Source organism: Diabrotica undecimpunctata, chromosome 4 (assembly GCF_040954645.1).
Source record: "Diabrotica undecimpunctata isolate CICGRU chromosome 4, icDiaUnde3, whole genome shotgun sequence".
In the NCBI taxonomy this organism is placed as follows: Eukaryota; Metazoa; Arthropoda; class Insecta; order Coleoptera; family Chrysomelidae; genus Diabrotica; species Diabrotica undecimpunctata.
The window spans coordinates 91,409,831-91,428,133 of NC_092806.1; the positions used below are offsets into that span (position 1 = coordinate 91,409,831).

The window sequence follows — 18,303 nt, forward strand, 5'->3', positions numbered from 1 at the left end:
TCAATTAGGTGGTAGACTTAGAAATATTCCAACTAAGAAAAGACTCATAATAGAAGGTAACTTCAATGCTAATATAGGCTAGAGGAAATGAACATATAGATGGAGGATACGGCATTGAAACTAGAAATAGCGCAGCAGATAATATGCTGGAATTAGCAGTAGCACTAGGTATGGCCACTGTTAGTACATGCTTTTAGAAGAGAGAAAGCCAATTTATTAAATTCAAAAGCAGACAAAATCAATTTCAAATATGGATCGTGAGCCAATCCCTTATGTAAATACTCTAAAGTAATAATTAGTGAAACTGTAAGCCAACAGCATAAAGTGCTGGTACTAAATATACAAGTAAAACATGAAATATCGAGGACAGTCACAAAAACAATTAATTGACATAAAACAATTAATAAACGACAAAGAAGTTCAATTTAGAACAGAAATAGAAGAAAGAATTTGTTGGAACATGGAAAAAGGTCATAATGAAATTTGGAGAAAGGTGTCAAAAATTATTAAAGAGGGTGCAACTAAAATACTTGAAAAAATCTCAGGAAATTGACTTAAAAATTGGTAAATATAGGTAGTCAGACGATGTTTAAGACAATGTAAAAGAAAAGAGAAGGTTATATAAGGAGGGGCAAGAAAATATATCAGACTAAAATTATCAAAAGTATCAAATAGATAAAGAGGAAGCAAAAGTAGCGGTAGCACAACCTAAGGTAGCAGCGTATGAAAAGCTGTACAATGAACTAAATACTAAGAGGAAAACATATACAAAATTGCTAAAAGTGCAGCAAAAAAAACCAAAGATTTTAATCAGATTAAATGTATACGCGATAAATACAATAAACTATTTGTGCAAGAAAAGGATGTAAAAAATCGCCGGAAGGAGTTCTTTGTTTGAGAAGGAGTTTGAGAAAGCATCTATAGAAAAAACCGAGACAGTAATAGCAGTGGTGCCGAAAATGACGACCGATGGTAGGATACAGAAATAATAGGAAATCAGTTTAAATTCATGCAAGACAAATCAACAACGGATGCAATTTTTATCATAAGGCAAGTAATGGAAAACTAATGTTAGAACAGGTGAGGGTAAAACTGATAAATTTCATTTGAGAATAGTATTGCATCAGGGGTCAGTGCTAATCCCTTATCTCTTCTAATTAGTGTTGGAAAAATTAACGAAAACATGTCAAGGAGATATCCCTTGGTGCCTCATGTATGCTAACGATCTGGTGTTAGTAAGAGATAAGATGAGAGAATTAAGTTAATGATTGAGACAATGGAGATGGACGCTTGAGCAAAAAGGTGTAAAACTAAGGCAGACAAAAACAAAGTATCTAAAGTGTGCATTTAAAAATCAACTTCAACTTTACTTTAAATCAGGTTGTAATGTTGACTGGTGAAATTATTAAAAAAACATCGTTTTAGGTAGGAATCTAGATTTAGTGTTACAAAGCAATGGGGAAATAGATGGAGATATAGTAGAGTCAAATTAGGATGGATAAAATGAAAAAAATGAAGTGATGTCTTGTGTGATACAAAGGTTCCTACGAAACTGAAAAGTAAATTCCATAATACGGCCATAAGACCAGCTACGTTGTATAGTATTGTTGAGAATGTAATACATTTATATTGTATATGCAGTATATATTGGTGTAAGTGTAAGTGGAACGCACCCATAGTATCATGGGTTGACATGACAGACAGTAATGTCAATGAAATGAGTATCATGTAGTAGAAGAAGTAAGAAGCATGGATATATAGGCTTAAGTTAGGTTAGTTGAGTTATGAGTAGTATGTATGTTATAGGTAATAAAGCCTTAATATTAGTAGTAAAGTATGACTGTTTATTTTCGAAATCCACACCTTAACATGGTAGCAGAGTGTGGTTAGAAAGTCGTACCTTTTACAACAGAAAAAGTTTGGTGCAGTTTTAAAAAAAAGTATGACACAAGATGGCCGGTAGTAGTGATTTTAGAATACCTATATTCGATGGGGAAAATTATGAAATGTGGAAAAAACGTCTTATGCTATTTTTAAAAATGAAGAAGTGTGATGTTGTGGTAACCAGACCGAAAAATGAAAATGATACAGACTGGGATGACGATGATGTAAAAGCAATGAATTATATATGTGGTGCAATATCGGATAGACAGATGGAGTATATCGACGAAAAAACTACGGCGTATGAAATGATAAAGAAATTTGATAATTTATATTTGAAAGAGTCAACGCCATTGCAGATAGTATGTAGAAATAACTTGGAGAGATTAAAATCGAACAACTATGGAGACTGTGCAACATTTTTTAGTGACTTCGAAAAAGCTATAAGCGAGTTAAAAAGCGCGGGTGCTAGTGTATCTGAAAAGGAAAAATTGAACTATATGTTAAACACGTTGCCAGAGTCGTACAGTTATATTGGTGATTTAATAGATACATTAAAAGAAGAGGATCAAACTGCAGACTACGTAAAAACTAAGGTTATGATGTCCGAATTAAAAAATCCAAAGAATGATTTTGGAAGAAAATCCAGTACATTTGTGGTGAATAAAGGTCGACAGGATCGATCATGCTTCCAATGTGGCGAAGGTCGACAAGAAGCCGAAAGAGGAAGCTACTTTAGGGGACATGGCCATTCACGTGGGCAGCGCGGAACGCATGGAACAAGTGCACAGCGGTTCAACCAGAGAATAACCGAAATCAACCGACAAGGACAGAAGAACGAAGAGCGGAACGGCGCTTGTTGGCTTACAACAGTTGCTCTTGCTCAGGATATGCCAGTTAAGAGGCTACATCAGCGCGTCATTACTATTAATTCGAGAAATAGTAGCCGCACCGTCTTTCGAAAGTTCTGCGAACCTTTGGCAACAGTGCGTCGGCAGTATGTGAGACTATCAAAAAGAAGGCACAATATTGTGATAATTATAATTGGAGTTCGGATCGGATTTAAAAGCATAAAGAAACGCAAAAAAAGCATTAAGATTGTATGAAAATATTTTATTATTTATTTATTATACAAAAAGGAATAAACACAAGCATATAAATTTTAACAAACCTTTCTTTTACGAAAATTAGTATAAAACATCTTAGCTTAAGAATTAGTAAGTACCTATCATAAATTTAATAATAATATACAGTGTGTTCCAACGAAAATTTGACGCACCCATAAACTCAGAAACCAAGAGTTTTTTCAAAATAAAAAAAAAAACTCGTCAATTTATATTGGGCGCGGGACGAATTTTCATGCAAAATTCATGCCCTCAAATGTAACCCCCTACTACCACGCATCAACGCCCAGTTTTTTTTTAAATAGCAAGTGTTGTCGAGTGGCATACCATCTGAAAGGTATTTTTCCTCTACACGATACTTTTTTTTTAATTTACGAAATAACTTTGAAGATAATTTTGGCTAATTTATTGGTTAAACATCAGTAATAACAAAAAACATAAAATTTCATGAAATTAACCAATTTAATGTTCGAAATAATCTCCTGTGACCCCCATACAATAATACAGTATATTTTCAAAGTCTCTTCGTACATTTGCAAATTATCTTCGGTGTGAATAATGGGCATTCTGTCACAATTATTTGTCGCAACTCTGCAATATCTACAGGCGGAGTGGCGTATATTTTTGATATTAGGTGTCTCCACAAAAAAAAAATCTAAAGGCGAAAGATCCGGTGTCCGATCCACTCTATTGGATCCCTTCTGACAATCCAGCGCCCTGGAAAACGTTGATTCAAAAATTGTCTTACGCATATATGATAATGTGGGGAGGCCTTGTCCTGTTAGAAAGTCATTTTATTGTTTAAAAGATTATCATCAAATTCCAATGTGTCAGTGATCAGCGAATAAATACTATGTCTATTATCCTTCGGACACTTAAAGGTTCAGGCAGAATACTAAAATAAATTTAAAATAATATAAGACAAAATTGTTTCGTTACACTTTGTTTTAATATAAATAATAGTAAAAGTAACAATAATAACTTTGAATTTTTTTTTAAACAAGCTTTACTATTATCAACACTGTCGACAATGCTCAATATGGGGTCAACATAGTTGCTAGTTGCACAGTCAGGCTGCGTGTCAGTTTAAATGTTAGTACTACTAAAAATATAATTGGTAAATTCCACAAAATTAATATAGATATTTGCATCATGGTATTTTCAATATTTTGAAAAATTGGACGATTACTATTCCTGTTACTTTACTTTTTCGTGTCTGGATCCGACTACAGTTTTTCTGCCCAATATCGGGCTACGTCTACACCCTTTGTATTTGCGAGCCATAAATCATCGAGGGTGCACTGTGATGGGCAAAGTCTGCATACTCTCAGGTGCTCCACGTTCTGTATTTCCCCTCATTCACAAAGTGCGTCGCTGTCTGTCTTGATGCCCCATTTAATGAGGTTCTGTTTTACAGGGGCAACACCTGTGCGTATGCGATTGAGTGTCCGCCAGGTTCTCCAGTCCAGGTTCATTCCATTAGGTCGTTCTGGATGTAGGGGGAACAGTTCGGGTGGTTCGACGCTGACATTTCTCATAAACCTTTCCCTTGATTTAAGTCAGCTGATTCCTGGCGGTTCGTCAAACCCGTATAATTGGTGCCTTTCATCGAAAGTTTGCCTGAACTTCTCCACATATTGTGAGGCGCATCTACGGTCGTCTGGTGATGCGAATCCAGCTACCCAGTACAGTAGGGGTAGGGGGTAGGCTTCTTACAACCGGTAATTATTCTACGTTTCATTTAACGCCGTGGTGACTTCTTGGGCGTATCTAGATCTACCCCAGACGGGACAAGCATATTCCCCTGTTGAGAAACATACGGCCTCAGCTGTTGTCTTCAAGAACTGCCATAGTTGGCCATAAAATTACAATTAGTTTCTACGGATACAATAATTACAAACAGTTCCATCAATAATAGTCAATAATTTGAAGCTATTATTTATTGTGTGAATAGGATTAATATTAAAAATTTTGATATTACAATGGCCTACATATTTCAGGAAATGGCAGATATATATTTAACTTTGGGTAAGTTGGATCAGATTAAATTATGATTTCAATAAACTATCGGGAATATCGTAAGCGAATGTCAAGGAAATAGTGAAGCCGCAAGGCGTTATGCAGTAAAATACCTAAAATCGAAATGCACCCGATAGACGATTATTTCTGACCATTGATCGTCGTTTACGGGAAATAGGTACATTCTAACCGCAAGTTGGATGCAACTGATGAAGACATTTTAGAAATCATTGAAGAAGTCCCTGGAACAAGTACAAGGGTAATAGCTGCTCAACTAAATGTTCCTCACATAAGGGTTTTTAGGCATTTGAAGGATGTTAACTTTATTAGAAATATTTTTTTTACCGACGAGGCTACCTTCAGTAGAAATGGAATAACAAACCATCATAACGAGCACATTTGGGCCGACGAAAATCCTTACGCCAAAAAAACGACTCATAACCAAAGGACTTTCAAAGTTAATGTTTGGACAGGAATTGTGGATAACAATCTAATAGGCCCAATATTTCTTCCCAACAATTTAAATGGTGATAATTATTTGCAGTTCTTGGCAAAATATTTACAAGAGTATTTGGAAGAAGTGAATATTGCGTTACAGTAATGAAGTCCGGGAATACGTTTGCAGGCAGTATCCTGGTCGGTAGATTGGAAGAGGTCGTGACGCACCTATTTCTTGGCCACCCAGAAGTCCAGATCTTAATCCCATGGACTTTTGCTTTTAGAGGTTTATGAAAAGGAAAGTGTATTCTGTAACAATAGAGGACGAACAACAATTAAGGATTAGAATAATTGAAGCTGCAAATCAATTTCGTCGGAAAAATATGGTTTCTAGCGCATTCGGTTTTCCTTATTAAAACGATACCAAATGTGTATTGAAGAAAATGGGGGTCATTTTGAACATTTATTGTAATATCATTGTAGAACACCGGGGGATTTTATCTTCTCCTCCTGACGTGTTGCTCACTGCCTGTTGGGGCAGTACCTTCGATCTGGTTCTAATTATATCTATTAATTAATTAAAATGTGTTACCTTACATTTGGCGATCACACTTCCCGTATTACACTTTAAAAAACATCTTACTACTTGAGAAACTTTATTTTGCGTTAATTGAACATTGTGTGTTGAAAAATGGGCGAATTAATTTTTTATTAATCAAATGTGACAGTGACACAATGACTGATGTTTTTTTTCTAATAAAATTGAGAAGAGAATACGTGATAATCTCGCAATTATGTGCAAAGAGTATATGCAACATCTATCGTGCATTCTCGGGTACAACTCGACTTAAAACTAAAAGTAGTATTTTTTAAAAAAGGGTGTTCGTCATTTGGATCATAATTTTAGGTTGCGCTACGCAACATAGTCCCCCTCTTGATGTGAACGCATAAAAAAAAATATTTATGTACAATTTGAAGAAAGGTATAACTAATCTAAAAAAACTATTAAAATTCTTGAAGGTGAGTCATAGGAAGAGGACACAGTTTAGCAATAGAGCGAACGTATAACCCTTCAGGAGTTCTGACCTTGTTGTCCTTTCCCGGATATGTCTCAACTACCCGTGCTATAGGCCATTTGAGAGGAGGCGAGTTTTCGTCCTTAAGCAAGACGAGATCATCAGGCTTTATGCCTACCTGAGGAGTGAACCATTTAGGTCTATTTTGAAGCCTATTAAGATAATCGCGAGTCCAAACCTTCCACATATGCTGCTGAATTCTTGTGCATTTATTCCACAAAGACAATTTATTTTCTTGAATATCAGAGAGATCTAATTCAGGATAAGACATTAAGTTAGATCCAATAAGAAAGTGTCCGGGAGTAAGAAAGGAAAAATCGGACGGGTCGTCTGAGAGCGCACAGATAGGGCGTGAATTGAGCACTGCTTCAATCTGCGAAAGTACAGTGGATAGTTCTTCGAAAGTAAAATTGGAGTTACCCATTATTCTTACGAGATGATATTTGAAGCTCTTTATGGCAGCTTCCCAAATACCACCGTGGTGTGGTGAGCGTGGAGGGATAAACTTCCATTGAATTTGACATGAAGTAGCGAAAGAGCGAATAGATTCAGAGGTATCACCTTTGAGAAGCAACTCATAAAGTTCTTTCAATTGATTTTTCGCAACTAGAAAGTTGGTGCCATTATCGCTGAAAATGATACTCGGATTACCTCTTCGGGCGATAAATCTTTTCAGAGTCAATAAGAACGCTTCAGTAGAAAGACTGGAAATTAATTCCACATGCACGGCGCGAGTAGCTAAACATACAAACACTGCCATATAGGCCTTAGTAAGGGGAGCTCTCTTGAGTTTAGAGGTCTTGATTGGAAATGGACCACCAAAATCAACTCCAACGTTTATAAAGGGACGTGCAATTTGAACTCTTTCCCTCGGGAGATTAGCCATGATTTGGGAAGCGACTTGTGCGTTAAAACGGTAACAAGTGAGACAATTTAGTATTATACGTTTGATTTGTCGAAGACCATCAAGAGGCCAGAATTTCAATCTAACATTGGACAGTGTATTTTGAGGGCCAGAATGTAGAAGTCTTCGATGTTCTCGGGTAAGTAATAAATTGACAATATGTGATTTTGAGGGCATCAGTAGAGGGAATTTCTGATCATAAGAAACATCTGAAAAGAGAAGACGACCGCCTACTCGTATCATTTGAGACGAATCTAGAAAGGGATTCAATTTACGAATAGACTTATCGTTAAGCAGACGATTATCCATTAAAAATTGGATTTCCGAACTGAAGAAATGAGACTGGGTCAATTTGATAATCATTAACTCAGAACTAGAGAGTTCATTTGGAGTGAGAGGACCTGTACGTCTATGAGACTTAGCTCTTACATTGTGAATAAAACGAATGCAGTATGCAAAAGCTCTCTGAAGTCGAGTGAAACATGAAAATTTGCAGAGGGCATCATACAATTGTGAATCTGGTTTTCTGATCAGATGAGTAACCCTTTTGAGTTCAGGCAGTTCATCAACATTAATACTCGAAGGACCATTATATACAAAGAGGTTGAAATCAAAGTGTGGATCTGACAAAAATTGAGGACCATTAAACCAAAGATCACAATCAAGCAACTGCAAGGGTGTAGCACCACGAGATAATATATCCGCAGGGTTGTCTTTCGATCGTACATGTCTCCATGTATGGTTGGAGGTGAGTTCTTGAATTTGAGTTACTCTATTGGCTACAAAGGTAGACCAACGAGAAGGGTGTGAATTAATCCATGCGAGGACGACTTCGGAATCTGTCCATAAATTGACAGAATTTATCTGAGATTGGGATGGAATCAAGACAGAAAGAATCTTCGTAACAAGATTAGAGAGTAATAATACTCCTAGAAGTTCTAATCGAGGAAGAGTCACAACTTTTACAGGACTAACACGACTCTTTGAGGAGATTAGATTGCAAGAGATAAAGCCATTTTCATGTGATGTTCTTAAATAAACGCAAGCACCATACGCGCTAAGACTTGCATCCGAAAACCCATGTATTTGAGTACTTGTTACATTGCTAGAATTTTGCAGCAACCTAGGAATCTTGAGATTGGAGAGGTGAGGAAGTGTTTGTAAAAATAGATTCCATTGTGTAAGCAAATTTGGACTGAGGTGGTCATCCCAATTCGACCTTTCTAACCAAATCTTTCTCATAATTAATTTAGCAGATACCACTACAGGGTTAATCAATCCGATAGGGTCATAAATGGAAGCAATTAAAGAAAGAACTTCTCTTTTTGTATAGGTATCCTTAACGGTAACCTTTGGCACAAGAACTGAAAAATGATCGGAGTGAGAATTCCAACATAGGCCGAGAATTTTGTTCGTGTTATTTTCAGGATTGATTACATAACTAGCTTCATTAGAGATATGAGAAATACCTGCGAGAAATTCAGGTGAGTTTGCACACCATTTATGAAGCGAGAAACAAGCGAGGTTCAAACATTCGGTTAATTGACGATGAATTTCGAAGAGTGTTTCAAAATCGTTACAGCCATACAGCACATCATCGATATAACAGCAATTTAAAAGAGCATCACTAGCCAAGGGAAATTTGTCGGAATGTTTTTGAGCTAATTCCTTAAGACATCTAGTGCTGAGAAAACCGGAGTTATTTAATCCATAAGTGACAGTTTCAAGTTGAAGACATTTCAAATCCTCTTGAGGTGAATCACTCCATAAGATGTTCAACAGAAATACCTGTTCGGGATTTACTCGAATTTGTCTGTACATATGACGTAGATCTGCTACAATACAGTATTTAAATAATCTAAAATTTATCAAAATATCGAATAATTCGCGTTGTACCGTATAACCAGGAAGCATTATGTCATTAAGACTTAGATTTGAGGTAGTTTTCATACTGCCATCAAAGACAACACGCAACTTATTTGTTACGCTATCCTTTAAAACGCAATGGTGAGGAATAAAGTATTTTAAATCAGAGTGAATATTTCGAGTGGAGAGAGGCACATATCTGCAATGTCCAAGTGCAATATATTCATGAATAAATTGTTTATACTGTGCGTATAATTGATCTGACTTGATCAGTTTCTGTTCGAGGTTTAGGAATCGCTTCTTTGCGAGGAAAAACGATTCGCCCAATTTTTTATATTCGTTGGGAGATTTGAAAGGGAGATCTACTTGGAATCTACCAGATGATAATATTTTAAATGACGATTTAAAAATATCTTCGGCTTGTTGCTCCGAAGGAGTTAGGATTTTTGGAGTACAAGTAGAAGACGAGATTTCTTCTATTTCCCAAAACGACCGTACGAGTGAATCGGTATTTTGAGTTTGAACGAACAAGGATACTTCATTTCGAGGTTGAGTATTTTCTTGAATGTTAAGTATAGAATATGAGTCAATTGACCCAAATGATTGAGGTACATTTCCACCTACAAGATAACCGAGATGAGTATTTGTTAAGGTAGGAAGATTAGGGCCTAATTTTATTAACCCGTAAGTAAGTAAGTCGAAATAAACATCTGCTCCAAGCAGCATTTGAACTTCGGCAGGAGTACAAAATTCTGGATCAGCTAGGTGAATGTTTGGTGGAATTTTGAGAGCATTAAAATCCAATGTAATTTGAGGGTGCTTACAAGTGATGGTTGGGAGAATCGCACAAGAGAGTGTAAAATGTTTTGTGGGATTAACATTTGAGAAAATATTTAAATCCACCATTTTATTCGACGTCGAACAGATTTCGGATATTCCAGAAATTTGAAGACTTTTTGTGTAAGGAATACATTTCAAGCGACTTGCTAATTCCTCAGTGATAAACGAATGCTGACTAGCTGAGTCTGTAAGGCAGCGAACCTTAACGGGATTATTATGAGAATCATAAATTGTAACACATGCTGTTTGGAGTAGACCCTCCTTTTTGCCTGAGAGTGTAGAGAGAGATGATGCTCGGTAGACATCATTAGACTGAGATTGATTTGCTATTCGTGGGATTGCAGGTGAACTTGAAGTTTCGCTTTGAGTATTGGGATCACGAGATACATTAGAGTGAGTACGAGAATTTGGAGTATCATGCATATTGTGAGACTGGCGAGTATTTTGAGAATTATGATTTTCTTGTGAGTCTTGAGAGTGACGAGTGTTTTGGAAATGAGTGTTTCTAGTGGGTAGACTACGAGAATCTTGATTTGTTCTGAAACGAGAACTATTTGAGTTATGAGTAGAAGCGTTAGAGAAGTGGAGCAATGTGTGATGTCTCCTGTTACATTTAGCGCAATTTGACGCTGAGGTACATGAGCTTGCTGAATGACCACTAGCCAAGCAGTTGAGACACGCTTTCTTTGCCTTGACCGTTTGAAAAGCTCATCTTCAGACATATTTAAGAATTCCCGGCAAGTGTATATTTTATGGGAGTTATTTTGACATAAGAAACATTTAAAATACTGATTATTACTACTATACTGCAAATTATTGCTAACTGTGTTAAGAGAAGTAAAACGAGAAGGTTGTTTTTGTTTCGGAGAATGAGAGTATTCAGGAACAAGATTTTCGAGAATTTTGCATTTTCTTTCAATAAATTCAAGGAACTCCATTAAACTTGGGAGTTTGTTTATATTACGCTCGGTTTCAAATGATCTTTTAGTATTATAGTCTAATTTTTGAGTAAAGATATTGATGAGAATTAAATCAGTGAGTTGATTCGAGATGTTGAGGTTTTCTAAGGCAGCGAGATGGCTTTTAATTTGAGTTAAGAAATCCCTTAGAGCATGTGCATTGGGTTTTGTAATGAGTGGAGCATTTAATAAACTGTTCAAATGACTGTTTACTATTAAATATTTATTTTCAAATCTATTGCATAAATTTTGTATTGCAATTTCAAAATTGGAATCAATTATTTCTAGATTGTCAATTAACTTTAACGGTTCATTCCTTAACACTGATTTGAGATAAATAAGTTTTTGAGCATTAGATAACTGTTTATCATTTGTTATTAATTTGGTGAAAACATCAAAAAAGCTGGGCCATTCTGAGATTTCGCCCGAGAAAAAAGGTATTTTTAATTCTGGCAACTTTACATTTTGAATTGTGCTAACAGATGGTATTACATTTGTTACAATAGGTTGAGTTTGAACTGGTTTTGCAGATAATTGCGTGATTTTCTCGTACAAATATGAATCTAAATTATAATACTGTTCTTCAACTATGTCTCTATCTGAACAATATTTATCAAAATCTTCTAATTCAAGTTCCTTTTGTAGGTTGAGATACTCGCGATAAGTTTCATTTAATACATTTTTGCGTGCAATATATTGACCGCAATCTAAAACTACATTTTGGTTTTTTGAGACAAATGTTTGAATTCTAGTAATACAAGCGTTAGTATGCCCTCTCAATTTTATAATTTTTGCAACATCAGTCATTTTGAACGTGAGAAAAAATAATACAAATTTTAAATACAACAAGAGATACTTAGTATCATGAACTAAATAATATTACCATAAAAATCTACTTATAATCACTGCGAATCTAAAATCTAAAAATAAAATGACATGCGACGATGCAAAAAACAATTCGTAAAAGTTACAATAAATGATCAAACCGCACATTAAGTCCAACCGCGACCTCACATAAACTCCTTATCCCTTGCAAGTGTCGATGTCGATATACCGGCCTCCCTGCGCTAATAGAACAACCTTGGATCCTGGAACCGCCAAAACTCCAATGTGTGTATATGAGAGAATAAAAACTATGTCTTTTCTTTGCGAAGAAATGAGGAAGCGAGTGATGTTTTTTACGAATAGTGTGAGAAAATCTTGAGTACTGCGTGAAAACGCCTTTGCAGAAACGAGAGATGATCGCCCTCGTGCTATAATTAATGAAAATTCAGCTTCCAGCTTTACATAAACGGGAACAGTTGCTGTATCCGGCTCGTTAGGAACATGTAGAACACCGGGGGATTTTATCTTCTCCTCCTGACGTGTTGCTCACTGCCTGTTGGGGCAGTACCTTCGATCTGGTTCTAATTATATCTATTAATTAATTAAAATGTGTTACCTTACATTTGGCGATCACACTTCCCGTATTACACTTTAAAAAACATCTTACTACTTGAGAAACTTTATTTTGCGTTAATTGAACATTGTGTGTTGAAAAATGGGCGAATTAATTTTTTATTAATCAAATGTGACAGTGACACAATGACTGATGTTTTTTTTCTAATAAAATTGAGAAGAGAATACGTGATAATCTCGCAATTATGTGCAAAGAGTATATGCAACATCTATCGTGCATTCTCGGGTACAACTCGACTTAAAACTAAAAGTAGTATTTTTTAAAAAAGGGTGTTCGTCATTTGGATCATAATTTTAGGTTGCGCTACGCAACAATCATATTTATAGAGGTTGTAAACATTTTTGTACTTGTTAATTCATTTAAGCCATTTATTTAGTTGCACGTAATTTTTTAAAGGTTAATGAAAAGGGCCGTAACTCCATAAAAAATGTTTCTTGAAAAAAGTGATGAGGCAAAAATTTTTAAAAATAATGTGTTAAACTAATGATGCCACAAAATTCATTTGATTTGAACGTACTCAAAAGTTTAAACGTACTTAAAATTTTTCTGTGCGCTTAGATTTTGTTGTTTCTTTTTTATGAAAAATGCTTTCAGAACAAGAAAGTAACGTTCGTCAACGTCAAGTAGTTTAGGAGATAATGCAAAAAAACAATTTTTATTTTGTAACTTCAAAGGGTTGTAACTTTTTTGTGTACACTTTTGTACTAAGGTAAGTTGGATTCAATCAATTTATTTTTGTCCCCGGAATGCGTGATTTAATTTATGAAATATCTTTTTGAAACACCCTGTATACTCGCATTAGAATTTGAAATATTTTTACTTAAAATATAACTATAAAACTCACAATTAATAATAATCTATTTTTTCAAATAGTCCAACAACCTAGTTCAATTACATTACACAAATATAATAAATTCATTTTACAAACACTCTTTCACTATGAATCAACAATAACGAATTCCAATATTTTAGAAAATAATATCCAAAATAATAATATTCCAATATCTGGCTGAACAGATATCGATACAGATTAAAGAGCAGAATCGTGCTATCACTTAAACAGAAAACAGACGCAGGTGTGCAAATGTGATGGGCTGACTAATTCTCTATGTTGCCAACTCACTCAGTTAAGTTCGATTTCTTGTTATAGATCATTGATTTTAGGTGATTTTAGTAATTCCAATGTGACACAAAATTTAGGCATGGGATAAAAAAGTTTATTTGAAGAAAGTGTATTTTTTTGTTTTTCTTAATGGCGGTACGGACTCGTTTTTGTAATATTTTATTTAGTTATAGAGTAATTTCCACAAACTAACATATTTCTCAAATTGTGCTCCGTACCGCCATTCTTTACTATATCACGTATACGTGTGCCAAATATCTCGAAAAAATATTCAAAATTAAAGCTGTAATCTTGGAACGCGTTTTCCGTCTTGATGACGCGCTGATGTAGCCTCTTAATGCGCAAAATACTGAAATAGGTAATGTAAATAATTGTATTGAAATAAAATCACTTTTAGATAGTGGTTGTACAGATTACATTATTAATTATGAAAAATTGTTTGATAAATGTAAATTACTTAAAGATCCCATTAATGTTTATTTAGGAGATAATAGGGTTGTAAAAGCTACTAAAATTGGAAATGTTTTAAGTTACTTTGATGTTTTTGATAAAAAGAGTTTAGTAGATGTGCAAAATGTTTTTTATGTTAAAGATATGAAATGAAATTTGATAAGTTATAGCAAAATAACAGAAAATAATAAGATTATTTCTCAAGGTAATATTTCAAAAGTTTTTGATAAATTTGGTAATATAACATACACATATAAAAAAGTAAATTAAAATCAGTTGAATTACATGTAAATGATGCAAATAAAGATATGAATAATATGAATCAAAAGGAAAAATGGCATCGTTTATTAGGTCATGTAAGTTTTAAATATTTGAATATTTTATCTAAAGATTAGCTGTTGAATGGAATTCCTAAAGAGTTTGAATCTGAATTTATGAAATGTAAGATTTGTATTGAAAGTAAAATGCATAATATTCCGTTTGTAAACAGTAGAAAAAAAGTTAAAGATATTTTAGAGATTGTACATACTGATGTTTGTGGGCCTTTTCGAACTACTGGGTTTAAAGGTGAAAATTATTTTGTTTCTTTCATTGATGATTATAGTAATATTTCTAAAGTATATGTTATAAAATCAAAAGCAGAAGTATGTGATTGTTTGAGTGAATATACGAATGAAAGTGAAAATTTGACTGGAAAGAAAATAAAGATTTTAAGATGTGATAATGGGAAAGAATATTTGAATGGTAAAGTCTACAGATTTATAAAATAAAGGGGTATAGTAATTGATAATTGTCCTACATACGTACATGAATTGAATGGAACTGCAGAACGGTTTAATCGAACTATAATGGATATGTCAAGATGTTTGTTGGCTGAAGCAGATGTTGATAAAAAATATTGGCCTGAAATAGTTTGTGCTGCGGTTTATTTGAAAAATCGTACTTTATCTGATACAATTGAAAAGAAAACTCCATATGAAATATTTTTTGGACAGAAACCTTATGTTTCTAATTTGCGTTTGTACGGGAATAAAGTTTTTGTACGAAGACCAGAACAGAAGAGAATCTCTAAATGGGATAAGTAAGCTGATATGGGAATTTTAATTGGTTATAGTAATGTTGGCTATCGTGTATTATTAAATGGCAGAGTCATTGTTGCTAGACACGTGGATATTGTTGAAGAAAACGTTAAGTGTATAGGTTTAGATTTTAACCAATCAGATTGAATTAAGTTAAGTTCTATAAGAGAAGCACTCACTCATAATTGTTTATTTAGGTGCTGGCTTAATTTTAATATGAAAATAAGTTATTATATGTAAATTTATCAATTAATATAAATACTGTGTGTGTATGCAATCAAATTACGGTACCTGTGATGTTGATGTATACTTCTTCTTCTTCCTCAGTGCACTGGGTTGCTTCGGGAACAAAATCTTCTCACAAGGTCACGTGTCAGGTTACACAAAAATACTGGAGTGTTTAGCGCGCCGATTTATACAGGACTATGTCTAAACTAAGATTGAAAAATGCGTGTCGTCCCGTAGCTTGCTCCCTTAAGACTAGGGGGGGACTGTACAGGTCCGTATTAATTTACGATGACAAGACATACACACACGTTAAGTAAAGAATTAAAATATAAAAATAAAATAATAAAAATTATTAATAAAAACTGAAAATATATGTGGAGGGACGTAACATTCCCACCCACCAAAATGCATATTTGCATTTTTAGTCAATATAAGGCAAAGGGCATAGCTTAACCAAAGGTCGCCTAAGTTCACCTTTCGCGGTTTGTACGATAGCTACGCGAGCAAAAATTAAAGTTTTAATTCGACCCATTTGCCATTGTAAGGGAGGCTTGGTCTCATTACGTATTAGTACGAGTGTACCTATATTAGGATTACCCTCATTTTTATGCCACTTTGAGCGTTGATGAAGAGTATGTAAATATTCTCTACTCCATCTTTGCTAAAAGTCTGCATGTAATCGTTGCAGCAATTGCCAACGACTTAGTCTATTTAAATGAACATCACTGTAATCCCGATCGGGAATTATCTTTAAAGGCTCTAGTGTAAGAAAATGACCAGGTGTTAACACTGAAAAATCATTTGGATCATTACTGGCAGGACATAAGGGACGACTATTTAAGACAGCCTCTATTTGTATGAGTAATGTATTGAATTCTTCATAGGTTAAAACCTGTTCGCCTATGACTCTAGACACATGTGTTTTTACGCTTTTTATACCCGCTTCAAACAATCCATCAAAATGGGAAACTGCCGGAGGATTTAAATGCCATGTAATGACGTCGTTTTTATCAAAATGTGACTTAATGTCTTCTAAATAGGATTTTGCTCCTACAAAATTTGTTCCGCAATCAGAATAGACAACAGAGCAACGTCCTCGACGTGCTATAAAACGTCTGAATGAGGCTAAAAATGCCTCGGTACTAAGTTCAGATACCAATTCTAAGTGCAAAGCCTTAGTGGCAAAGCATACAAATAGGCAAATATAGGCTTTCGTTCGTTTAGCATTTTTAAGCTTATTGGCTCGTATCAGAAAAGGACCGCCAAAGACGACGCCAACGCAAGAAAATGGTTTGGCCTTAAATATCCGTAGGTCGGGAAGAGCCCCCATAGGTGGCTGATAATTTTGAGGTTTTAGTCTCCAACAGGAAAGACATTTTGAAAGAATACTACGAATAACACGTTTGGATGAAATTATCCAAAAGTTTTGTGACAAGGCGAAGTGCGTACCTTGAATGCCTGCATGTAGATGTACAATATGAATTTCCGAAATAAGTAATTTGATAAAATTACCTTTAGAAGGTAAAATAAGAGGAAAGCGCTTGTCATACGCTAATTCTGACTGGCTAAGTCTTACGCCCACTCTTAGGAGATCATGTGAATCAAAGAAGGGATTTAATTTTTTCAAATATTTGAATTTTATAGAATTACCTTTAACCTGTTCTATTTCCTCCTTCAAATATCTTTGTTGCACTAATCTAATTAGTTGATTAGTGGCGTTACTTTGTTCCTGAATAGAAAGCTTTCCAACTGTTCGTTGATTGACTGATTTTAGGTTACCAACAAATCTAAGAACATAGGAAAAGATACGTTTTAATTTTGAAAAGGAAGAAAATCGATTACAGAGATTATAGACAAATTCATTAGATGGAAAAGACAAAAGACAACTTTTCTGTTTCAATTCTAAGTTATGTTCGATAGAATCGGTCAAGGAGAATGACCAGTTATCTTCGGTAGTGCGAAGAAACTCAGGACCCACCCACCAATCAGGAGTATTTAAGAAATCCTCGGGGAAAAGTCCACGGGATCCGTGATCCGCACTATTTAATGAAGAAGGAATATATCGCCAGTGTTTTGAAGCAATCCTGTCTTGAATATAAGAAATTCTGTTACTGACGAAGGTTTTCCATTTATATGGCTGTGAATTAATCCAATGAAGAACAACAGTCGAATCTGACCATGCGTAAATTCTACTAAACTGTATAGTGAGAGTCTGCAGTATATAAGATAATAATTTACTAAGAATTACTGCTGCATTGAGCTCGAGACGAGGAATAGTTTGTACCCTGGTAGAAGATACCTTTGTTCGGGCTAAAAGAAAATAAGTTTTGATGACTCCTGTATCATAACACACACGAAGGTATGTAACAGCAGAAGATCCACGTAAAGAAGCGTCGCAAAAGCCATGAAGCTCACAGGAAATAATTGCATTTAAAGAAATATGACGAGGTATAGTAAACTTAGACAGTATAGGCAGTTCAATTTTAAATTGTTCCCACCTTGAAGTAATTTCCAAAGGTGGAGTTGCATCCCAATCTAAATTAAGTAGCCAAAGACGTTGAATAATAGTCTTCACTATCAAAGTGACAGGATTAAGAATACCGTAAGGATCGAATATGCGAGCTATTTGGGATAAGAGATTTCGCTTTGTACAGGAAGCTTGAAGAGGTAAAATTTTGTAAAAGAAATCATCAGATGATGGATTCCATCCAAGTCCTAATACCTTCAACGAAGATTGATCTAAGTCAAATGAAAAAGACTGTTGCAGAATATGATCCAAAGGAATATTAGCGAGAGAGAATAACTGAGGGGCATTACTTGCCCATTTTCGTAACTCAAATCCACCACGTTTCAATAA

At 34.8% G+C, this 18,303-nt stretch overlaps 2 protein-coding genes across 2 annotated transcripts; both read right to left on the bottom strand.

Annotated features, from left to right (window-relative positions):
- Positions 1 to 6,467: 6,467 nt before the first annotated feature.
- LOC140438798 (uncharacterized) lies at positions 6,468 to 11,914 on the bottom strand. The gene is made up of 2 exons (XM_072528446.1): positions 10,938 to 11,914; positions 6,468 to 10,686 (listed from the first exon to the last, which is right to left on the bottom strand). The coding sequence occupies exons 1-2, from the start codon at positions 11,912 to 11,914 to the stop codon at positions 6,468 to 6,470; spliced, it is 5,196 nt and encodes a 1,731-aa protein (XP_072384547.1).
- Positions 11,915 to 16,107: 4,193 nt separating this feature from the next.
- On the bottom strand, positions 16,108 to 16,776 carry LOC140438799 (uncharacterized). The gene has a single exon (XM_072528447.1). It carries the CDS (start codon positions 16,774 to 16,776, stop codon positions 16,108 to 16,110), a length of 669 nt encoding a protein of 222 aa, XP_072384548.1.
- Between the last annotated feature and the right edge of the window lie 1,527 nt (positions 16,777 to 18,303).

What these genes read in the sequence shown, in the direction of transcription:
- LOC140438798 (XM_072528446.1), bottom strand. Translation starts at nt 11,914, where the DNA reads ATGACTGATGTTGCAAAAATTATAAAATTGAGAGGGCATACTAACGCT. An exon ending in CAGTATAGTAGTAATAATCA is followed by an intron (nt 10,687 to 10,937) that starts GTATTTTAAATG and finishes TTCTCGTTTCAG; the next exon opens with AACAAATCAAGATTCTCGTA.
- LOC140438799 (XM_072528447.1), bottom strand. Translation starts at nt 16,776, where the DNA reads ATGGGGGCTCTTCCCGACCTACGGATATTTAAGGCCAAACCATTTTCT.